The sequence below is a fragment of the Drosophila biarmipes genome, chromosome X, assembly GCF_025231255.1.
Source record: "Drosophila biarmipes strain raj3 chromosome X, RU_DBia_V1.1, whole genome shotgun sequence".
NCBI lineage: Eukaryota > Metazoa > Arthropoda > Insecta > Diptera > Drosophilidae > Drosophila > Drosophila biarmipes.
The window spans coordinates 14,528,302-14,553,287 of record NC_066611.1 but is presented as its reverse complement, the minus strand read 5'-3'; the positions used below and the strand labels follow the sequence as shown (position 1 = coordinate 14,553,287).

General features: G+C 39.3%; 4 protein-coding genes across 5 annotated transcripts; 2 read left to right on the top strand and 2 right to left on the bottom strand.

Moving 5' to 3' along the window:
* The first annotated feature begins 508 nt into the window (after positions 1-508).
* LOC108025742 (ADP,ATP carrier protein) lies at positions 509-2,791 on the top strand. The gene is made up of 3 exons (XM_017096330.3): positions 509-993; positions 1,063-1,190; positions 2,010-2,791. The coding sequence occupies exons 1-3, from the start codon at positions 673-675 to the stop codon at positions 2,482-2,484; spliced, it is 924 nt and encodes a 307-aa protein (XP_016951819.1). The 5' UTR covers positions 509-672; the 3' UTR covers positions 2,485-2,791.
* LOC108025743 (uncharacterized) lies at positions 2,759-11,779 on the bottom strand. 2 transcript variants are annotated; one of them, XM_017096331.3, is made up of 3 exons: positions 11,257-11,779; positions 3,633-3,800; positions 2,759-3,564 (listed from the first exon to the last, which is right to left on the bottom strand). In XM_017096331.3, the coding sequence occupies exons 1-3, from the start codon at positions 11,422-11,424 to the stop codon at positions 3,367-3,369; spliced, it is 534 nt and encodes a 177-aa protein (XP_016951820.1). In that variant the 5' UTR covers positions 11,425-11,779; the 3' UTR covers positions 2,759-3,366. The 2 variants fall into 2 exon arrangements, with proteins under 2 accessions (XP_016951820.1, XP_050745506.1); XM_050889549.1 differs by lacking the exon at positions 11,257-11,779 and adding an exon at positions 6,840-7,169.
* A 5,921-nt stretch (positions 11,780-17,700) lies between these two features.
* LOC108025741 (BTB/POZ domain-containing protein 9) lies at positions 17,701-21,002 on the bottom strand. Its single transcript, XM_017096329.3, has 4 exons — positions 20,104-21,002; positions 19,410-20,048; positions 18,897-19,343; positions 17,701-18,841 (listed from the first exon to the last, which is right to left on the bottom strand). The coding sequence occupies exons 1-4, from the start codon at positions 20,725-20,727 to the stop codon at positions 18,308-18,310; spliced, it is 2,244 nt and encodes a 747-aa protein (XP_016951818.1). The 5' UTR covers positions 20,728-21,002; the 3' UTR covers positions 17,701-18,307.
* Positions 21,003-21,009: 7 nt separating this feature from the next.
* LOC108025744 (gamma-aminobutyric acid receptor-associated protein) lies at positions 21,010-24,272 on the top strand. The gene is made up of 3 exons (XM_017096332.3): positions 21,010-21,281; positions 23,354-23,551; positions 23,622-24,272. Exons 1-3 carry the CDS (start codon positions 21,192-21,194, stop codon positions 23,697-23,699), a joined length of 366 nt encoding a protein of 121 aa, XP_016951821.1. The 5' UTR covers positions 21,010-21,191; the 3' UTR covers positions 23,700-24,272.
* Positions 24,273-24,986: the final 714 nt, after the last annotated feature.

Here is a 24,986-nt window from a genome sequence, read left to right as displayed (position 1 = left end):
TTATTTATATTTTATTTCCTTTTTATTTATATTTTATTTCTTTTTTATTTATATTTTATTTTTATTTAAATATTTATATTTTATTTCTTTTTTGATTATTTATTTATATTTTATTTCTTTTTTATTATTTATTTATTCCCCTTATTTTTTAAATTTATTTATTTTCTGGTTTTGATGCAATTTTAATCGCAACTAAAGTTATTTGGCGTTAAATTCAGCGGAGGTTATTGCATTATTTTTGATTAATACAATTTAGTAAATTACTTAGTTTTGAAGCAGAGAATCGCATAGAATTTTTTTAAATTTGTACGAACTTTATATTTCCACTTAAATTTTTTAAAAAAACATTTATTGATATATCAGGTTGCATTTAGACTGGGTTCTTAAAAATATTGAATCGCTTTTGTTTATCGAGGGATTTGCTGTGCCTTTAACTCTTTATTTTACTACGAGGGGAAGTTCAAAATTGTAGCTCCAAGTTGGCCAGGCCAATCATATCGCCTGTCAACCTCCCGAACGGGCTCAGAACTTTGATAGCCCATATCAGTTCAGGTCTCGTTCGTTGTTGAATCAAAATTATCAGTTGCAAAAAGTGAAATCGGTTTTTATTCTTTTTACCAAACGTTGATGCCAATCGGAATCGTTTTAACATCAAGCGAACAATAATCCAACATGGGCGATGAAGGCGGTGGCGGCGGACATGGCAAGGGCGACCTCAAGTCCTTCCTCATGGACTTCATGATGGGCGGCGTTTCGGCGGCGATTGCCAAGACGGCGGTGGCGCCCATCGAGCGGGTGAAGCTCATCCTGCAGGTGCAGGAGGTGTCCAAGCAGATCGCGGCCGACCAGCGGTACAAGGGCATCGTCGACTGCTTCGTGCGCATTCCCAAGGAGCAGGGCTTCTCGTCCTTCTGGCGCGGCAACCTGGCCAACGTGATACGCTACTTCCCCACGCAGGCCCTCAACTTTGCCTTCAAGGATGTGTACAAATCGGTGGGTTTCGCTGGCATTCTTTATTTCATCTTAAAATACATATGTATATTTAATATTTCAATCCCAAAGGTCTTCCTTGGAGGCGTGGACAAGCACAAGCAGTTCTGGCGCCACTTTGCAGGCAACTTGGCCTCCGGCGGTGCAGCAGGCGCCACATCCCTGTGCTTCGTTTATCCCCTTGACTTTGCCCGAACCCGGTGAGTTGGGATTCTTACATTTTCTGGCGACTGTCATAACATGAAGTTCATTTACTTTTACATATCAAGGCAAACATTTGCCTTTCATATATATTTAACTATCAAATTAGTTTTGCTATTAACTACACTTACCTAATTACCATACACAACACAACTTTCCTATATTATATAAACCCTAATGGCAGTTTTATCTGATTTGCGTATGTAAATAGTGAGAGTGGTAGGCATATCACATAGCTTGCTAATTATTTTTAGAGCCTGTATATATTCAGTATATAAATAAATTCAGTTTTTGTTTATTGATATTTAAGAGACATATAAAGTAAAGGGCCAATAGTTTTACTAACTTCCTAAGAAAAAACGTTTTCAAATAAAGCTTTAATGCTTTTCTATTTATAAAAATAGTTTAATTATAGCAAAATTATTCATCTATTTTTTCCATTAAACTGGAATCCTTAAAAAAAGAATCTATAAAGATAACCCCATTATGGGAAAGTAATAAGTATTTTGTTTTATAAAAATTTGTTAGTAAACTGGAACCTTTTATTACCTATTATTCCTAAAATATATAGTATTAGGTTCTGAATTCCTATTAAATTATAAAGATAATTCCTTTAGGATGAAGTAATTATGAATGTGGATTTATAACTTTTTGTTGTTAAACTAGATTTTTTAAATATTCCTAAAATCCCAAGGTTAAATTTTTGAGTTCTGATCCATTTATAAAGATAACTTCATTAGTGTGAAGTAACTATGCAATTAGATTAGTAATTCTTTGTTACTTTCCGATAATAACACCATCTTCCTGTCTCCCCCCAGCTTGGCCGCCGACGTGGGCAAGGGCGGCAGTCGGGAGTTCAACGGCCTGATCGACTGCCTGATGAAGGTGATAAAGAGTGACGGCCCCATTGGCCTGTACCGCGGCTTCATCGTCTCGGTGCAGGGCATCATCATCTACCGCGCAGCCTACTTTGGGTTCTACGACACGTGCCGCGACTTCCTGCCGAACCCCAAGAGCACTCCCTTCTACGTGAGCTGGGCCATCGCCCAGGTGGTCACCACCGTGGCCGGCATTGCCTCGTATCCCTTCGACACGGTGCGCCGTCGCATGATGATGCAGTCAGGCCTGAAGAAGTCGGAGATGATCTACAAGAACACGGCCCACTGCTGGGTGGTGATTGCCAAGCAGGAGGGCGCCGGCGCCTTCTTCAAGGGCGCCCTCTCGAACATCATCCGCGGCACGGGCGGCGCCCTGGTTCTCGCGATCTACGACGAGATGAAGAAGTACTTTTAGCCCCGATGTCCGGCCGTTTGTGGTGAGCCCATTCGGCCACCACCGCATAGCAGCACCACCCCACCAAATAGCACACCGCGATGGCGCCGGCGCACCTGCTCACCATCCCACCGTCAGCTCACCGATTTCATCCCTTCATGGAGGAGGACGACTTGGACCCCAGGGGCCCCAGTAGATAGGGGGGCCTCAGCAAAATTGAACGATTTGATCGGTGGCAGGATGGCTGGATGGCCGGGAGGCTGCCCCTCATCTCAGTAGTGTTCTTCGGCAGTGGTTGAGAAAATACAAATAATTTATTCAACTTAAATCTTTGTTGCGCTCTTGTATTTGGTGCAAGTGTGTGTCGTGACTAGGGTGGGCCGCTTTTCACCAAGATTTTAAAAATGTCAAGCTTTCTCCAAGCAGAGACTGAACAATAGAAAGTGTAGTCTTCAACGAAATTTATTCAATCATAATTGTTTTAATATCTGCATATTTTATCTCAAAACAAATCGAAAACAAAATGTGTTTTAAAGAAATCGTAGAAACACAACATTGTATACAAGACCTGATGGACTATGTGTATTTTGAAGTAGAATTCTGTTTCATTGGGCCTCCCACCCTACTCGTTTACGCAGATGTGTTTGTGTGCGGGTGGGTTTTAGCTTAGACGTTAGTTAGACATTTAAAGTAACATTAAAAACACATCAGGTCGAGAAAGGCTACACCTTCCATCCAGCTGAACGCACGTCCTGCGTCGCTTTCGTATAAATTAACAAAAGACCAAAATATGATGGCCCCCCAAAAAAAAAGAGACAAAGTAACATAGACGCGAACTGCACTTAATTTGTAAACAATTAGAAATTAAACTAGGCTTAGATCCAGCATTGAGTTGGGGTGGACTTAGTGTGTGGCTCCGGATCTGTGGGCGAGGAACAGGAAGTACGTGCCCGCCGCGTAGGCTAGGAAATTGAAGAGGCCAAAGACTCCGGCGGCAGTGTTGGAACCGGAACCCTTGCCTGTGGCATCCGACCACCTGGCCAGCTGCACGATGAATCCAATGAAGTAGAGCAGCGTCAGCACGGCGGTGGTGATCAGTTCCTGTTTGGCGAGGATGGAGGGGTAAGTTTAGTAATACTCATGGTAGTGACCTCTGATTCCAGACTCACCGAGAATATCCAATTGACAGCGACGTTGGAGGCCTCCCGAATGCCCAGGAAGTAGGCGGCGATGAGCAGAATGGTGATAATAAACGAAATAACGATGACGAACATGAAGAAGGAGGTGGCTGAGGTTAGGGGAGGGGCCGCCAGAGCCATGCAGATGATGCCCAGCACCTGCAAAGTTGGAGGAAATGGGAAATATTCGTAAGTACTAGGTCATAATATAACTAAGCATCACCTAAATAATGTAAGTATTCGATTTAAGATTGTAAGATAATTTTTATGAAATGGTTCTCGTTTGATCTATTGATATTTGATAAACTGATCAAGAAAAAACCATCATAAGATTGTAAATTCATAGTACCCATCCGATCTATTGATCTTAAATAAATGTATAAATAAGTTTTTGAAGGCTTGTAGGTCAAGTTTTTGAAGTATATAATAATTATATCATATTATATATAACTAGTATATAATACTTAATGGAAGATTTAAAAAGTAGTTTTAAATAATAATAGAATTCTCTTATATGATCATCTATTGGTAGTATATGTAGTTTTTTTTAAAGTACAAAAAAATTACATAATGACATGATAATCAATCAATCTTTAAAGTTTTGTAGACACATATATTTTAAATATTTTCCTATGTTAAGAATTGTAGTCTTTCCCAGCTAAAAACTCTTATAGAATTGTAATTTTGCTCAATGATCACCCAGATCGTGATCTCCAATTGACGGGCGCCTCTTCAAGGCCATGTTTTGACTCAGAATTTGGAGGGAGATGTCGTGATGTCACCTTTAATTGAGTGCACACCATGAATGAAATGGCTGTGCTGAGCAACGAAGATTGTTTTCCGTCTAATTAAGCGGTGAACTCAAACGAGTGTCTCCAAATATTAAAAATATCTTGCGATTTTAACTAGGTTTACCTAATAATACAAATTAAAAAGGGTTACAAACCGAAAGTAAAAGTTAACTAAGTCTAAACCTCACCAAAATTTTAGTTTATTCTAGATATCATATAGTACTCTTCTTTATAATATTTCAAGTACTATTTGTAATATCTCAAAAGTGATTAGTACTTAAACATATATATAACACTTCAATGACTCAAATTATTAAACTTTTGAAGAAATAGATTCATTTGTAAGTCAGTTTTGAGAACCTTATCGAAATTCAGGCAAATTCGCAGGGTGATTTGGTGGGTTAAGTACCCTGAGAACTTAACCCTGGCTGACAGGCGGCGATGACACACATTCTCCTTCCACCTGAACTAAGGTGACGTGGTTCTTGGGGCAATTAAAAAGCAATAAGCTTTTGGTGACACCAGCAAAAAATGACAAATAAAATAAAAACAAAACAAAACAAACAACAAGAAAAAATGAAAACAAGCAGGTGCGCGCGTGGTAGACTTCAGTTTTGGCTAAAACAAAAGGTACACGAAAAGTGAAAGCTGAAAGTTGTGGCCAGGCCAAAAGCGACCTGTTGACGGCAACTTGTTGTGTCGTTTGCTCTTGCTGGTATCTCCCCTTTGTTTTTATGCTTTGTTTTTTGTTTGCCGTCTGACAAACAATTAACTAACAGCAGCAGCAAATCAAAGGTTGATTGAACTGTCAGCAATTTGCTGATCTTGGCTTGCATTCCCACATATTTGAGAGGTGTTCATTCTTTATTTTCATTCTTAAATTTGATCTTGACCCGTCAGTGGCTGATTTTTGTTGCAACACACAAGTTTGCGTCATTTCTCAAAAATAAAAGAAAGAAATCTGTCTGAGTATAATATGAATTTTATCTCTTCTAAACATAATTTATGGTTGGCTTTCTTATACGTACTTGTGTGCACATATAGGTATTTTTAACGACAAAAGATTTGTATATAAATTTATATATATTCTGTGTTTACTGGTGGAATCTTTTATACATAGTTGATGTCGCCTTGAATGTAGGTGTCTCCGAACTCACATCATTTTTAGACTTTCTGGCACTCTGATTACGAACAATTGTACTGATTTCTTAAAGAAAAACATTTCTTTTTCGAGAAATATTGTAAACAAAAAATCTAGATCTAGTTGAATTAAGAATTTTATGCTAAATGATTGGAGGTTTCCGCCTTTCGAAAGTTTATCCCAATAAAAATTGTAGTTTGGTTTAAGGTATAGCCTTGTACATATAGTTTTTACGAGCAATTTGCCTTGTGGAGCATGAAATGGTGCGTAGAGAGCGGATGCATCAAAGTATATCGATCAGAGGGACCCAACATAATAATGTACTTTTTCAGTGCAATCAATGACGCGAAACGCCACTGAAATGGATCTAGTTCTTGACCTCCGATTATACGGTCTGGGTCCCTAGAAGCGTCTGCTGTCTGGGAAGTTTCAGTGGCTGCATAGGGAAAAATCAAGAGCCATTTGAGCTTAAACTACAAACACAAGGAGAGAAATACTCAAGTATTCTTGAATTGAGAACATTCGTTCTTTAAAATTAGTTAAACAATGCAAATACAACTAATTCAAATAGATTCAAGAGCATTATTTTCTCTCTGTGCATGTTAAAGTATTAAGGCATGATTCAAATATTTTGGTTATAGTGTAGGTTTGTGCTAAAAACTGATTTTGTCTGTGAAATATTTCTTTCAAATTTTTAGAAGACTAAATCTAACTCTATTTTATCAAAATTGTAAATTACATTTATATGTGAGTCAGATCAGTGTAAGTTTCTTATACGTATCAATGCTTATAAGCATTGAAACTAATTCTCTGTCAGTTTTGGTTTTTGTGGTTAAGGTATAAATACGAGTATAACACATATACCATTGATACTTCCTGAGTATAGAATGATCAATAAAATATCATTATGCCTAATATATAGACGTACTTACATACGTTAACGTAATGCTAACTAAATATATATAAAGCAAATAAATATCAATTGTTGACAATCTATTAACAGGGCCAAGACGTAGCTTCAAAGATGAGCTCACTTTTCAGAGCGCAGTACACTTAGTCAGCGTCAATTACCTAAAGTGTACATAAGCACACGATATACAAACGAGAATTTGCAAAGCTATGTGCAGTACAGTGCGTTTCTCAGCTGTAAGCCCAACCGCATGTAACTGAGTTCTGCCTCTCAGCCTCTGCCGCACACGTACAGCGTACCGCATGAGTTGTCCCAATAAAATGAAGCTAAGAAAGCAGTTAACCAATTACATTTACCATCTTATTCAGAGTCACTTTGCGTTAAGTCTACATAAAGCACCGGATCCGTTGAGTCACAGATAAATATCACATCATCCTCCTCATCACTTTCATCCTCGTCATAAGTAAGTTCGATTTTTTGGTTAATAACTTGAACTTGGACTTGAGGGTCATAAGTTTGCATCTCTTCTGCAAAGCGTTTAAATCTCTTTAATAGGGGTTTTCTATTCACCAACCGGCTCCTTAGCTTATTTAATATTCTTTTTATTATGATACGGTATTATTCTTTTTATTTTTTAAATTATGTGTGATATTTATGATACGATTCACAGCCTAGACACAATTACTTGAAATGTTTAGAAAGGAAAGGAAATGGATAGCCTACACCGATAAAAACGTAAATCTATCGATGCTATGTTTTTCATCCATTTCGGTTCTTTGTTACTTTCAAGAACTATCGTTAATTTTAAGTTTTAAGAACTCGAATTTAATATGAAATTATTGTTTTTAAAAATGATATAATATTCTCATATTGTAGTAAATACTATACTCCTATAATCCCATACTACTCGTAATTTTTGTGATCTACAGTTAGGAAAATCTCAATTGAATACTAAATCAATTTAAATTTTTTATGAATTAAAGGGCTTTGGTATGAGAAAAAAAGGGAGTTTACGCTAATGAAACGTACTGTACCATCGGCGAATGGATGCCATGACGATCGATCGCATTCTCCAAACCACCAACAAACAGCAGCCACTGTGTAAAGCGTCGATTCCCCGGTTCCGATTCGATTTCCAATTCCGATCCCGCCCCCGCGGTTTGTGGTAAGAATTTCTTGAATGACACCGTATGTGTGTCATAGTTTCCGCTTTTGGCGAGAACATTAAAATTGAAATCCACGACAATAATGCCAAACATTGTTGTCTGCCACACGGTCCGACAGCTTCCAAAATATCTTACGTAATTGCGCTATTATAAAAAGTTCTCAAAGGCAGGGACCGAGACCAACAAAACTTAATAATAAATCGTTCTCTTTGCGATTTGCATATATGTTTTTGGTGTGTGTGTGTATATAGAGCACACACTTGGCCATGGAGTGCACACATAAATGTGTTTGTATACACATAGTATATACATTTATGTACAGTGTACCATGTACATATATGTATGCATTCAGGCCGTTCAGGGTCCGAAATGCTAATTGCCAGGGCGGGGCGATAAGATATGGCCGATAGGATTCGACAAATTGGTTTGCAGCCCCGAAAAGTTTGAGAGTTTCGGGGGTTTTTCGAGTCGGGACCCAGGGGCGGATGAGTAATGAGCCTGGGCAAACTAGCAGGCGGCGGTCAGGTGTCAGGCATCAGACTGCCTTATCACCGGGCTACCGAGTGTGCCCTCCTTCTCGACGATCGCACAGGTGGTCGTCCCATTATCACCCGCTTCGCTCGGACAACGCGGCGTATGAGTAACGTCGATTAGCCAATTTTCCATCTATCCACTAAATTGGCTAAAATGAGTCACGGTCGATAATAGTACGGTATATATACAGTATTATAGTGCTAATAACAGTTTTCTTTTTACTTTCAAAATGTTTAAAACAATAGATAACCCAAGATCGTATAGGATACCTATCATATTATACCATATAGAAGTGTTGATAACAGTTTTATTGGTTCAAAAATGTTGAACATATGTTAATAGCCCAAGATATTATAGGATACCATAAAATAATTTTATGATCCTAATAATCATAATATAATTTGGAACCGCCCTAAGAAAAATAATAAATACCTTTAAGATGTTACACGATACCATATCACATTTAATTGTTTTTAGACTTTTCTTTTTCCCATACTTCTTTAAAAATATATTTTTTTAAATATAACCCAAGATATTATGGAACACCCTTTCACATTTAAATGTCTATAATAATAATTTGTCATCATAAAACTTATTCTACAATTGTTTTAAGAAAATTAAAAAAAAACAACGTATAATATATTATGTTATATTCAATTTTGTATAATATAGTTTTACTATTATCCTTGTAGTCCCATAAAAGCAAAGCCACTTAATGTCCCATCCTGGCTAAGAAGTTGAAATTGATGATAATTTGATAATTGTCAATTATCGACTTATTTATTCAGAGGCTTAGACCCATTCGATTCGCTTTTGGGAACCTCGCAGGTGCATTTTTTTGTTCCACAATATCTATGTGGCCCTGTGTTGTGGCAACGCCAAGTGGAGCACTTTTACATATTTATATTGCGCTGAGACTATCAGCAGACTATCGCCAAGAGGCGACCGATAAGATTAGTTGCCACCAAAATATCCCATTTGACAGAGAGCCACAATGGGAACCGAAAAATAAATGGCCATTTGGGGACATCAAGGCAGGCGAGAGATAAGTTTTCGGATGGTTTATGCCGGATCAGTGTGATTTTTCAGAAGTCTTTTGGAGTAAGTTGGTAAGGCATATCCAAGAAGTTTGTGGCAGCAAATCAATAACACTTATAACCGACAGTTTATGGCGATGGTAATCGTATCGGCGATTTTGCCCCCCAGCCACCCACTCCCCCATATCCTACTTATTCAGTATTGATTTTCTGTGACAACTGACGAACGCTTAATAATGCATTTTTCATGTGGGCCCCGCCAGTTGTCGGCACCCGTATCCTTTGACCTTGATTAGGCGGTGGCTTTGGTGGGGAAAGGGGCTCTTAAGGAGGCTTATACCCTCTCAAAACTTTCTACACCTGACAGACAGTTAAGATACAAAAGTACCCATAGTACGCAAGTATCTTGTGTTGGCGTAAATGCCGATCCATCGCCCACACTCAACTTCAGCTGTGCCCATTGCGGCTGTGGGAAACTCAGAGTTCCAAATACCAGGCCAAATGGAGTCTGACTTCTGTCTAGCAGACCAGGGTTCAATGGTACCACCAAGTGACCACATGGCCCTGGACTCACATGTTTGCAGTTCCCACAAGCTGTCTCTTCGCCTATCTTACCTTAAGTCTAATGAGATCCTGACATACCCCTGGAAAATATACACTTATTGGTACATATTTGTAGAATTGAGTACACATCGAGGGAGCCTAGGCTTTCTTAAGTTCCCAGATATCTTGATAAAGCATGGTGGGGAAACGCAAACTGTAGATAAAAAGGTTCAATTTATGACGATAACAGTTCTGTGGGGTATTATATTTTGCTTTTTTTTCCTTTCTGAGGTTCTTCAACGCTCAAAAGTTAAGATTACAAAAGAAATTTTGTATATTTCTTTGGGCTATTTTATTATTTTTCAAACAAGGAAATACTTCTGGAAATTCTTGAAAAATAGGATTAAACAGGAAATATGACAGAGCTCTTAACAGTGAAACATTAAACAGGTCTGAAACACTCGATAAAAATAATTTTAAGTGGAATTTTAAAAACAAGTAAAATATCATTCAGCCATTTGGTTATTTTTCAAACTATTTCTTCAAAATTAAGATTACCAAAGCTCTTAGCAGTAAAGCGTAACATTAAACAGGTCACAGACACTCAGAAAAATTAATTTTCTTTATAATTTCTAACGTTCTTGACAAACCAAATGATTTATGTTACAGCTCCATAATATCAAAGCCACAAATTAAATTTTAATTCACACACTTCAAAATCTGGCTGTGTTCCAAAGAACATATCTAGAATTTTTGAAAAAACCTATTTTAGAAATGGAATATGTAAGGTTTAATCCTTATAAATTCTACAATAAAATGCTACTACTAGTCGATTGAAAGCCTTTAAAATATACAGTAAAATGAACGTGTTTGTATTCAGAGCCAAGTGATATAGAATATAATCTGGTATTAAAAAAAAGTGGATCATATTCAACAATTTTTAAATTCCTGAATTTGTTTGGGGTTTAATATGTAAGGCAAAATCCTAATACATTCAACATTCAAATAATTATTTAAGCAATATCTTTAAAATGTAGACTAAACGGAAAGTGTGTGTTTTTGAAACAAAATGGTATAGAAAATAGTGTGGTATGAAAAACAAAGGAGAACATATTCTAAACTTTGAAATATCCTATTCCAAAAATTTATTTGAAATAGGTCTGAATCCTAATACATTTAAAATTCAAATATTTATTAAGTTAAATCTTCAAAATATAGACAAAAGTTAAATGGGTATCTTCGACTCAAATGGTATAGAAAAAAATTCTAGTATTAAGTGGATCATACTCAAAAATTTTCAAGTAATCTATTCCAGAATTTGTTCTATGAATCCTCATAATATGCAACATTGAAATATTTCTTTAAGTCAAATTTGTTATATACATGAAAATGGTATTTAGACCCATGTGGTATAGAAAATATTCTGGTATTCCACCCAAATTTTCTTCCTGTGTAGAACTCTTTGGGGACATTTCTGAGCTTAGTGTACTTACGAACTGGACGAGTTTGATAATGCCCGGAATGGTGCGGAAATAGTCGATGTTGAGGCGGATGGCGCTCCAGAAGCCGCCATCGCCGCCAACGGTCGGGTTCGCCCCGCCGGGCGGTCCGCTCGTGGACGTTGTTGTTGTGCGCTCGACAGTGACCACGGTCTCGACCATATTGCTGCTGGTTTTTCCTTCTTTCTAGCTTAGTTTACTTGCAGGCGGGGGAGTTTCAGCTGGGCAACTATTTTTAAACACTTGTCGCGGTTGTCACAATAAAATAAGATGAACAGAATAACCACCGCTTTGGCTATCTATAAGTATGTTCACTGCCCGATCGGCGGCTATATCTATGTCTATATATCTGTGAAATACTTGTGACGCCCTCGCGCGCTTCGGATTTTAAAATATACTGAGTGTGTAGGTATATCTGCTGGTGGGCTATAGCTAGGTCAGATGTGTCCGTGCGCTGCGCTGAGGTTGCTGGCGTACTCTTGTCCACGGCGGTCGCTTGTCGACTGAACTGCGAACTGAACTTGCCGCCGCCGCTGCAGCCTAACGGTTAACCGAGCGCTGCGCCGCTCACTCTCGCTCTCGCCCGCTCGCTCTCCCACTCGGCCGCTTAGCCCGGCCAGTTAGCCAGCTAGTTAGTCTCTTGCTTAGTTAGTTGCGCGCGCCCTTTGACGACGCCCCTGCGAGAAAACCACCTTCCACCACCCAACGCCCCCAGGGGGCAAACTTGTTTGCTGCGCCTGCGCCGCCGATTCTTACCCACCGCACAGTGGGACAGTTCGGTGCTTTTTTGGACCAAACTTCAACCTACACAGAGCATTTTTTTGCGAAAATCTGAATTTCAAAAAATCCTGATACACCCCCTTCCAAAAAATGAAAAATTGGGTCAAAAAATAAATTCTCCCAAATGAGATGCAGATCGTTAGGAAATTCAGCAAGCTTTCCAAAACAGTCTTTCTTTTACTTCTACGCCTTGATTTGGCTAAGCTACGACCAAAAAACATTCAAAAAATTGTAATTTTTGGCGAATATCTGAATTTCAAAAAATCCTGATCACCCCCTTCCAAAAAATGAAAAATTGGGTCAAAAAATAAATTTTCCAATAAGAGATGCAGATCGTTAGCAAATTTAGCAAGCTTTCCAAAACAGTCTTTCTTTTACTTCTACGCCTTGATTTGGATAAGCTACGATCAAAAAACAATTAAAAAAATTGTAATTTTTGGCGAAAATCTGAATTTCAAAAAATCCTGATACACCCCCTTCCAAAAAATGAAAAATTGGGTCAAAAAATAAATTCTCCCAAAAGAGATGCAGATCGTTAGGAAATTTAGCAAGCTTTCCAAAACAGTCTTTCTTTTACTTCTACGCCTTGCTTTAGCTAAGCTACGATCAAAAAACAATTAAAAAATTGTAATTTTTGGCGAAAATCTGAATTTTAAAAAATCCTGATACACCCCCTTCCAAAAAATGAAAAATTGGGTCAAAAAATAAATTTTTCCAAAAGAGGTGCAGATCGTTAGGAAATTTAGCAAGCTTTCCAAAACAGTCTTTCTTTTACTTCTACGCCTTGATTTGGATAAGCTACGATCAAAAAACAATTAAAAAAATTGTAATTTTTGGCGAAAATCTGAATTTCAAAAAATCCTGATACACCCCCTTCCAAAAAATGAAAAATTGGGTCAAAAAATAAATTTTCCAATAAGAGATGCAGATCGTTAGCAAATTTAGCAAGCTTTCCAAAACAGTCTTTCTTTTACTTCTACGCCTTGATTTGGATAAGCTACGATCAAAAAACAATTAAAAAAATTGTAATTTTTGGCGAAAATCTGAATTTCAAAAAATCCTGATACACCCCCTTCCAAAAAATGAAAAATTGGGTCAAAAAATAAATTTTCCCAAAAGAGGTGCAGATCGTTAGGAAATTTAGCAAGCTTTCCAAAACAGTCTTTCTTTTACTTCTACGCCTTGATTTGGATAAGCTACGATCAAAAAACAATTAAAAAAATTGTAATTTTTGGCGAAAATCTGAATTTCAAAAAATCCTGATACACCCCCTTCCAAAAAATGAAAAATTGGGTCAAAAAATAAATTTTTCCAAAAGAGGTGCAGATCGTTAGGAAATTTAGCAAGCTTTCCAAAACAGTCTTTCTTTTACTTCTACGCCTTGATTTGGATAAGCTACGATCAAAAAACAATTAAAAAAATTGTAATTTTTGGCGAAAATCTGAATTTCAAAAAATCCTGATACACCCCCTTCCAAAAAATGAAAAATTGGGTCAAAAAATAAATTCTCCCAAAAGAGATGCAGATCGTTAGGAAATTTAGCAAGCTTTCCAAAACAGTCTTTCTTTTACTTCTACGCCTTGCTTTAGCTAAGCTACGATCAAAAAACAATTAAAAAATTGTAATTTTTGGCGAAAATCTGAATTTCAAAAAATCCTGATACACCCCCATCCAAAAAATGAAAAATTGGGTCAAAAAATAAATTCTCCAAAAAAAAGCAGATCGTTAGGAAATTCAGCAAGCTTTCCAAAACAGTCTTTCTTTTACTTCTACGCCTTGATTTGGCTAAGCTACGACAAAAAAACATTCAAAAAATTGTAATTTTTGGCGAATATCTGAATTTCAAAAAATCCTGATCACCCCCTTCCAAAAAATGAAAAATTGGGTCAAAAAATAAATTCTCCAGGAAGAGATGCAGATCGTTAGGAAATTTAGCAAGCTTTCCAAAACAGTCTTTCTTTTAATTATACGCCTTGATTTGGCTAAGCTACGATCAAAAAACAGTAAAAAAAATTGTAATTTTTGGCGAAAATCTGAATTTCAAAAAACCCTGATACACCCCCTTCCAAAAAATGAAAAATTGGGTCAAAAAATAAATTCTCCCAAAAGAGATGCAGATCGTTAGGAAATTTAGCAAGCTTTCCAAAACAGTCTTTCTTTTGATTCTACGCCTTGATTTGGCTAAGCTACGACCAAAAAACATTCAAAAAATTGTAATTTTTGGCGAATATCTGAATTTCAAAAAATCCTGATCACCCCCTTCCAAAAAATGAAAAATTGGGTCAAAAAATAAATTCTCCAGGAAGAGATGCAGATCGTTAGGAAATTCAGCAAGCTTTCCAAAACAGTCTTTCTTTTAATTATACGCCTTGATTTGGCTAAGCTACGATCAAAAAACAGTAAAAAAAATTGTAATTTTTGGCGAAAATCTGAATTTCAAAAAACCCTGATACACCCCCTTCCAAAAAATGAAAAATTGGGTCAAAAAATAAATTCTCCCAAAAGAGATGCAGATCGTTAAGAAATTTAGCAAGCTTTCCAAAACAGTCTTTCTTTTGATTCTACGCCTTGATTTGGCTAAGCTACGACCAAAAAACATTCAAAAAATTGTAATTTTTGGCGAATATCTGAATTTCAAAAAATCCTGATCACCCCCTTCCAAAAAACGGATTGTCTTTGACGTAGTGGTCCTCCAGAGTAGTCAACGTTAAAAAAGGTTGTCGGTGGTATCATAAGACTGGTCAGTAATTCTCTACTCTGTGGGAGCGAAAAAAGATGAGAAGAAATTATTAGAAAATACCATTCACAGATTAAATACTAATATCTATCTAGGTAAAGGGATAAATATATATACTTTAAATCTATAAGAAGTTTTTTTAATTAAAAATTAATTTAATTAATTCATTCAATTCAAAAGGGTTCGTAAGTTATATAATAGTATAATAATAAAGTAAGAAAGTAATGTATACTATAAAATGTTTTTTTTTTCTAACTGCAAAATATTTGGAGAGATTTTTAAAAGATAAAGAAATTATATTTTTTAATAGCTTTTAATTATGTGTACTTTTAATTTTCTAAATATAGGAGGTACTTTAAAAAGATATAAAACGCTTCATATTTTTTTAAAATACGATTTAAAAATCTCTCAATCTCTAAAATCCTCTAATAACATTTTTTTTAAATATAAAACTATGAAGTCTGTTTTGAGGAATATCAAGAAATATATTCAATCTGTTTTTAAATCTATTTTTGAATTCGAACTCCTGCTGCTTGTCTGTGGGAAAAATCAGAAAGAAACACAGAGTCAAATATTTAAAAGGATGTATAACAAATGGGTATTTTTCGATTTTAAAAATTATTATATTTAAGATTTTAAAAATTGGACTTAAAAAAAGATAACATGTATAGAAGGTCTTAAAAATTTAACTTTAATTATTTTCCTTTAACAATTTTGTTGTCTTTAAAATTTAATTTTTTTTACCATTTTCTCGTTTTTTTAGGGACTCATATCAGGAATTTCTAAAATTCAAATTTTAAACAAAAATACTCCTTTTTGAGCGGTTTTCATTTAAATAAAGTCGTACAATAAAAAGAAAAAAACTGTATTAAGCAACTGGCTTCGTCTGCTATCGATTCCAATCACTTTAAGTAATACTTTTTTTTGAGTAAATTTTTAATTTTTTGTAAGGGGCTACATCGTATTTTTTTTTAAATCCAGCTTTTGGAAAAACTAATAATTTTTGGGTGGTTTTTTTTTATCAAGTCGTACAGTAAAAAGACTGACTGATTTGAGCAGCTGGCTTTGTCTGTTACCGATCCACATAACTTTAGGGAAAATTAATTTTTTGAGAAAATTTTCTTTTTTTGAAATGAAACGATAATTAATATCGTATTTTTTTTCAAATACAGAATTTGTAGAAAAAAAGCGGTGGATTTTGTGTTTTTTTTTTGTTACTTAGCCAAATCAAGACATACAGCTAAAGACCGACTGTTTTGAGCAGCTGGCAAGCTCTGCGATCCCCATCACTTAAAGAAATATTTAATTTTTGAAATTTTTTTTTCATTTTTTGTAATACAACATGCAACATTCAACATAGAGTATCCAACTCACAACGTAAACAGGTTAAATGTTTCTTGTTGAAAAAACCCTACATTTTGCAATTATTAAGTAATATTTACATGCAAAATTACTCAACTTATATACAACATGTAACATTCAACAGAAAACATACAACTAACAACTCAAGACATGTTAAATGTTTGATGTTGTAAAAATAACCTTAAATGATGCAATTATGTAGTAATATTTACATTTTACAATGGCCACGTCATTGAAAATGTTAATTACAAATTAATTTCTTCTGTGGGTGCTTATAATTCCCAACTGGTTCTAGCTCGAAATACATGACCTCTGGGCTATGGTTACTCCAAAAATCAGTTGACCGGAAGTTCCGGCGAGTGTTTGTGTGTGTGTGATGGTGCTCTTGGACAGATCACTGGATATGAATGGAGGTGGAACTGGACTCCAGGACGCAGTGCATCCAGGTATGAACCTTATATAAGTGTTAATTGAACTTAGGCAACTTTCAATGTGCAACGTTTATAAATCTATAACCAACATGTAACATTAAACATGTAACAACCAACATTGAACATGTAACAACCAACATTGAACATGTAACAACCAACATTGAACATGTAACAACCAACATTGAACATGTAACAACCAACATTGAACATTGAACATGTAACATTCAACATGTAACATTCAACATTACAACCAACATTGGACATTGAACTACGATAAAAAAAACCTTAACCTCCAAAAATAATGAAAAAATAGGTCCAAAAATAAACTTTTCTCTGGTTAGCAAGTTTAGCAAGCTTTTCAAAACAGTCTTTCTTTCAATTATACGCCTTGATTTGGCTAAGCTACGATCAAAAAATTATCATTTTTGTCGAAAATCTGAATTTTAAAAAATCCTGATACACTCCCTTTCAAATAAAGATTTCTCAAGTTAATTAATTTCTATAGCTAAAAATATTTTGGAGGTATTTGATAAAAAGTTCTTAATTTTTTTAATGTCAATTTGTTGTTAGGTGTGCAATGCATTTTTTCTTGCGGCTAACCAGCTCGATTGCTATCTCTTTCCGTTTCGCTGGCTGGATTTTTACCTCTCTCTGTCTCTTTGACGCCCACTGTTCGATGTTCGCAACTGGTTTATTGTTCTGATTTTACTTTTATGGCTGCCGCTGCAGCAGCCGTGGGTCGCCTGTGGTTGGAATTTCTTGACTGTGGAGGGTATTGTGGATTTTGGGGCAACAGTGGGTGGCATGGGCTGCGCACAGTGGGTTCCAACTGGAAGATTTGCTACAGTTTTTAAAGTCAAAACTTTTTTTTTTTAATAATAATTAAATAATTAATATGTGTGTATATTGTGTTAAAAATTATGTGATGTGTTTTTTGTTCAAGCATTTTTGCTTGGTTCTTCGCCAGCTGGGAACAAAAAGGCCTTCATCTTCTCCCAATACTACCCAGTAATTTAGTGTGCCCTCGGCTTTATCACGATCTTGTCCGCGGGCTGGCTACACATGTCATCAGTACCGAGTCATCCTGCTATCATAATTGCCACCGAAGTCCGACACAAACACGATTCACTCTTTTTTTTGGTTAGCTTTTATTTGGGTGCAGTACAAACTATGACAAAATTTGCCTAATAAATAGAGCTTACTTTTTGGGCCGCTCGAGGAGCCTAGACTATGAGTTGCGGATCAACTGGATTGTTTTGGTTAAGGACATTGGACAGGACGCAGGACACAACTCTGGACAGAATCCGACTCGCCGGTCGGATATCGTATACAATTTTGGTACAGCTCCTCGAAATCAGATATGTGTAATCTGATTCGAACTCGCGATAAGTATGTGCATAGAATTAAGTGGTGTTGCTTAACATAAATAACTCGGCTGCCTTGCAAACGAAAGGAATTCTCATTTTGGATCACAATAAATCAAAAATATACACACATATATAATTTCATATATAAAGATTAAGGTAAGAGCGCAAAAACAACTAGCGATGCGAATGATTTGGGATGTGGACACTGGGGAGGACTAGATAACAAGAGCAGCGCAGCCTGCAAAACTACAATTAAGCGCAACTAACAGGGTGCGGAGCACACAGTCTGCCGGGGTTTAACAGTTTGACCACAGGAGTATTTCAAGTACAAAATATCATCATAATCTGCTGCTGCTGCAGTGCCCAGCTCAGCGCGACTCCTTCGTGTCCAGCTCCACCAGAGGTGGCACTGGCTCGGGCTCCGCGCTCTCGCTTCTGCTCCTACTTTGGCTGGGACTTGGATTGCTGCTTGGACTGGGACTGGGGCTGGCGTTCGAACTTGCATTCGGACTCTTCGTGGGCTCGGTGCGCTCCCGCTTGAGGGGCGAGGAGACGGCTGGAGTGAGGGGAGCCGGCAGCATGGGCGTGGTGGACGGGGAGTTGGTTGGATTTGCGGGCAAGGCGGCTGCTGCCCTTTCCTTGGTCTGCTCCGGTTTGGGAGACTGTGTCTGAGGCGGCCAGTGGGTGGACTTCAGGACGCTTTGGCTGCCGGTCGAGGTGGAGGGACTTTCGGCGAGGACCACCAACGAGGAAGCCGAGGTAGAGGCAATATTGTCATCTTCAGCCTTGGCTGCCTTATCCTTCTCGCGCTCCTTTTCCTTCTTCTCCTTTTCCATGTCGGCAATCTTCTTGAGGTAACCCTTGTCCTGGGTGGGACACTCCAGGTGGACGCAATGGAAGATCTGAAAGAAAAAACTTAGTGTAACGAAATCACAAAAATTGAAGCCGAAATCTCACCTCATTGGCTGTGTTCCGGGTGCCCACAATGCGGATAAAGACGACAGGGCGCGGTGTAAAATGAAAGTTCTGCCAGGAGCGTGCCTTGTCGTTGCGTCGGTCCACCACCATCTGCCAGTCCTTGCGATTCGTCGAGGTTTCAATGTAGAAGCTGTAGGTGCGGTCATCGCAGTCCCACAGCAGCAGGCGCATGGAGCCGACGTGATAGGGCTGCCCCAGACGGACGACGATCTCACCGCTGCCCAACTGGTGGCAAGTATAGCCCGAGTCCCAGTCATAGCGCACATAATCTCCGTTGATCAGGGCATTGCGAGTGCGACTCACGCCGTCCGTCACAATGGCGCTCATCTCGATGGTGGCCACGTTCGCCTTGGGCGCCACAAAATGGTCAACAAGCCGCGGCACCTTGGCCGTGTGCATAGCCTCCAGACCCACCACATGGAATACCTAGTCGTGGGAGATTGAATTCAAGATAAATATACGAGTCATAACCCCAAAGAGTGGTTAACTTACCCGGTTTACTGTGTTCTGGGTGCCCACCAGGCGGATGAATCTCACGGGACGCGCTGCGAAGTACAGGTATTGCCAGGAGCGACAGTGGTAGTCGCTGTAGTCCACCACGCGCTCCCAATGCTGCTGGTCGCCGGACACCTCGACGAAGTACGAGTACGCCCGGCTGTCGCTGTCCCAGAGCAGCATGCGGATGTGATTGATCATGCAGAGCGTGCCCAGCTCGACCACAATGCCCGCATCGTTGCTGTCCGTGATGCAGTGGCGCGTGTAGCCGTGCTCCATGTCGTAGGTGGTCACATCGCCGTCCAGCAGGGCGGTGCGGCACTCGCCCTGAATGCAGCGCGACAGAAACTTGGCCGTGGCCACGTTCTCCTCCGGCCAGAGGGCCGCCCGGTAGGGCAGAGTCTTCGAGGTGCTCCGCTCGTCGATGGCGTCGAGTATCTTGTCGGGATCCAGGATGCCCGAGGGACGCACCACCTGCAGCAGGTGCTCGAGGTTCATCAGCGGCAGGCGGACAAAGCTGACAACCGAACGGATGTCCACGTTGGGATTGTAGCGGCTCCACTTCCACACGGCCAGGAAGATCTGCACCTCGGGGGCAAAGAAGCAGTCGCGTCGCAGCACCTCCTCCAGCGATTCCTAAAAGGATTATCATAAGTATTGTATGCTTATTATCGAGACGATTCAAACCCACCTTTGACAGGGTCTTGAAGGAGTCGTGCTGCAGCAGCTCGGCGGCATTGCGGTCCATGAACATGAGGCACACCTGGGTAAGCTCCTCCAGGTTGTAGAGCCGCGCCGCGTCCAGTATCATGCAGACATTGTTGAGTGCCAGATACTGGCGCAGATAGTTCGAGATGGCCATCTCCAGGTCCTGGAAGCCGTACTGATTGGCCATGCCCAGCACATCGATGACGGAGTCCTCGTCCAGGGTGGACAGCAGCAGGGTGCCCGAGTAGATGTAGCGCAGGAGGACCTTAAAGGGGTCCAGCGGCACCTCCAGCGGTATTTTGCGCTGTGTGGTCTCGGCCATGCCGCCGTAGAGCAGCGCCCGGAAGTACTCGCTGCGGGCGGCCAGGACGACACGGTGGGCGGGCAGGCGCTGCTCTTCGACGATGAACTCCACGTCCGCGTAGCGCTCGTTCATGCACAGGCGGGCCATGTCCGCCGAGAAGCGGTCGCCCAGGTCGATCTCGTCGGTGAACTCCTGATCCTGGGCGCCGCCGTTCTTGCCGGAGGCGCTGGATGCCGCATTCTGCAGGCCGCCGGACAGACCGCCCCCGCATCCCTGCATCTTGTGGTGTCCCTGGCTGCTCATCCTGCTGGTGGCTCTGGATGCTCTGTCTCCGTTTGCGATTGCACAGTGTGTGGGTGCTGCCTCGTTTAACAATAATATTATTAACAATATACGCCTCGGCTGCTGCGTCAAACCATCGATGACAGGGTGCTATCGATAATAGCGATTGTCTACTTGGGTATCCCCACTTTTCCGCTTAGTGGATACACAAACCACCCCCGCACGTTAGACTGCCCATCGATAGCAATCACCTATCGATTTGTTATCGCAGACCTGCTCCACCAGGCCAGCGACGGTCACTCTAGACTTGAATTTCAGGCCCGTTAGGTCGAACGAAACACAGAGCAAAAAAAACACAGCAGACACACACACACACACGGAGAGATCGCATCGATACTTTTGCGTTGAAAATAAAAGCGAAACGAAACAAGTGAAAAGCCAACCGAAAGCTGCGCTTCTTAGCCAATTACCTGTTAGCCACAATCATGAAGTTCCAATACAAGGAGGAGCACGCCTTCGAGAAGCGTCGCGCCGAGGGCGACAAGATCCGTCGCAAATATCCCGACCGTGTGCCCGTAAGTACTCGACCATGTATATATGTGTATATATATCAGCTATATGTATATGCGTGTCTGTGTGTGCGAGCTTCTGTGTATGCGTTTGTTTTGCGTCGTTTTTTCTTCTTCTGTTTTTTTTTGTTTGTACCGAGGAAAATCAATACTGCGCATATTGGTTGTTTCGATGATTCTCAGTTTTATGGTCAGGAAAAGCAGGTGGGCAGAGGAAATTCGTGCGACGGGGGGTTGCATAAAGTGCACTGGCAGCTGGGAAAACATTTGCGAAAACCCCTCGAATGAAATTCAAATGAAAATTGTCCCCCACACGCACACACACACACACAGGCCGAGCACACAGATGTACAGAAGAAAAAACAAAAAGAGAACAAAGCAGCTATTTCACTTGCTCAGCTGTTAAGGTGTTGTTGTTTCTCAGTGCTCTCTGCCTCTCTCTCCCCCAGCACCCCCCTATTTACACAGCCAGAAAAAGTGTGTATAAATTGTTATTTAATACGTTAAATCACGAATACACAGAAAAAAAATGTTTGCCTAATTTTTTATTTGGCGAATTTAAACCTGTAAAGCGATATTTTTACTCTCTCTCTGCCCAAACCAGTTGTTTTTGATTTTAATTTCGTTTGTTTGGCTGCAAAATCAAGCGATTACTGCGCATAAAAAAAATAAAACCACTAACACCAGCGCTGCTCGTTTTGTTTTCGCAAACACACAAACTGCGACTGGAATTAGTCATAGATGCGCTGAGAAAAGCGAAAAAATAAAAACAAAACCGAGGGTGCCTCTGCCTCTTTGTTGTTTTTCAGCCATTTCACCACCTTATCAGCAAACTCCTTTCACAAAACAACGAAAATGATCCGAAAACAACAGCCCTGAAGGTGCCCCAATCGCAGCGAGCAGTGCATTATATTCTGGTTTTGTTGTTCTCAACTCTGATTCGGACTACATATAGGGGATATATGCATCCCAAATATTGCCCCTGTCCGAGTGTTATTTTCGTGTGTGTTTTGGCAAGTGCACAAATCACATAACAGCTGAGCGAGGGGCAAGGCCAGCTGGTCCGGACCCCATATACATCCGAATTCTATATTCTACGGAGTGTTTGGTGTACGTTCTAGACAGAAATCATACCAACACCTTGGTTTCGGCCAATGACGCCAGCGCATTTGGCACAGGGGCTCCTCTGTAGGTGGAGGTGCTGCAGCAGACTCTGATGCGGAGGGGTGTCAGCTGTTTGCTAATTTGGTATTCATTATGTTGAACCTCAGGCCCGCTTCCTGCTCCGAAGTTTGCCAAACCAGTTTGTCGATAATTTGGCTAACTCATAGGCTAGAATGGTTCGTCTAGGCCAGAGCCCTGGTGATTGTTCTCATCTAAGGCTAGGGTACACCTAACTAATTCCAATTGGCATCTAATATTTAGGTTTACTAGCCATCAAAAACTAGTTAGGATCCTAAAGTGCGTACCAAAACCTTGATTAGAACAAAAATCATCTAAAAACAAATAAAAACAGAGCTTTTCCAACTGCATTTTCAAATTCCAAACTAAAAATAATAATAAAATACCCCACTAGAATTCGAATTGGGCACGAAATACATGTGTCTACAATTACATGTTGAAAACTTACGAAATTACTAAAAGCAGCACGAAATTACACATTGCTATTACGATATTACTCATTCTAAGTCAGTATTGTTAATGCCAATATATGAAATTGTTATGATGGCTGTACATGAAGGCTTTACAAATTCTGTTGGTTATCAGGTTATCAGGCATATTTTCCTGTTAGATACTCCCCTCTCTTTGTTTTAATTTGGTTATTTGAAAAACACAATTTAGTAATCAAAATTACGTGTTTTGGCATAATACCTACCAAGAAATAGCCGAAATAGCAGCCTGCCTAAACTGGTTATGGCTAATATCGATTTCCAAGGTAGCACGTATTCGAGCACACACGACACTCGGGAAATGCAAATGCCATTATTTGCGAAATATGTGTTCTTTTTTCGGCACGTAATCGGATCCGTGAAGTGCGAGCATAACTGTGTGGCTCACCTCCTGTTTCTTACCACCAGGTGATCGTCGAGAAGGCTCCCAAGGCGCGCATCGGTGATCTGGACAAGAAGAAGTACCTGGTGCCTTCCGACCTGACCGTCGGCCAGTTCTACTTCCTCATTCGCAAGCGCATCCACCTGCGTCCCGAGGATGCCCTCTTCTTCTTCGTGAACAACGTCATTCCACCAACATCGGCTACCATGGGCTCCCTGTACCAGGTAACTACTGCCCCCCGGCCCTTACTAGCGTATTCCCCCGATTAATATAATATTTTGCCCACTTCAAAAGGAACACCACGAGGAGGACTACTTCCTGTACATCGCCTACTCCGATGAGAACGTCTACGGCATGGCCAGGGTCAACTAACTCTGCTGCGGTTTGCGGCGGAAAACTACCCCCTATACAGAAATCTATATATAAATAAAATATATTTTGTGTTTAGCATGCAAGCTTAAAATATGGACGCGAGTTAGCTAAACGAATTGAGGAGGAAGACCGCAGGAAATGCCCCGCGCGAAAGAAAAGAACTTGAAAATGATCTGAAGAACCAGGGCAACCAAAAAAAAAAAATCCACAAAAACCGAATGAAAAACTACAAAAAGAATTGTTATGTGAACATTATTTTATATATATACATTTTCTAAACGCGTTAGTATTTGAATTAAACTCTGCTTTGTCCTACCATTAACCCGCTCCCCCGAAAACAGATCTATTCTCACACCCCTACGGCCCCATCTAATTTCCATTGCTGTACTCGATCCGTGCGATTGCACTTGTACTTTACTTTGTTCGCTTATTTCAATGATTTCACCCTTTTTTTTACAATGCCACAGAATGTTGTGCATACTTAGTGCGTATGGTTACGAATAGGACTCTCTCGGTTAAGTGTACGGTAATTAATCTATTATTAAATAAACAAAAACCATAAAAAATACACAAGCACGGTGTTTATGGGGTGGCTTTGCAGATAGCCAGATTGCGTAGAATCACTAAATCTAAACTGATTGCAGGGTATGAGAAAGGAAGAAGTTGTTTCTCGCTGCTTCAGCTTTTGTTGAAAGAACAATGAATTCTTATCACTGCAAGGGGAAATGGGTTCACACCATGACTTGATGGTTTTTCATTTATTTTGTATAAGTAGAGGACAAAAGGAATGTTAACTTTTGGATTATCTTTAAATGTAATCTTATTGACAAGGAATTACTTATGCGATTAATTTCTACTTTGTCCATGTTTAGGAAAATATTAATATTAAATATTTCATATTTTTGTGGATTCAAAATTCACTCTTATCGAAATCTTTCCTATAAATTTATTACCAATAATTAGGAAAATAATTATATTTCATATGTTTCTTAATTAAATTGTAATTTTTTCCTTTCTTTTGTTGGAAATTTCTATTTTACCAATAATTAGGAGAATAATTACACTTCATTCATATTTTGATAAGTTCAAAATTACCTCTAGCTAATTAATTTGTAATTAAAACACATACTTATTTTTCTCATGTTTGCCCCAGTAACAGCTTACGTGGTACTAGCAAAATATTAACAGTAGAAACAGCATTAGTGGGTGACTAATTTGCTTTGTTTCGCCAACAAATTGCTATTCTTATCGCAACAAAGGGAGTTCATTGCAATTCAAAATAGGCGC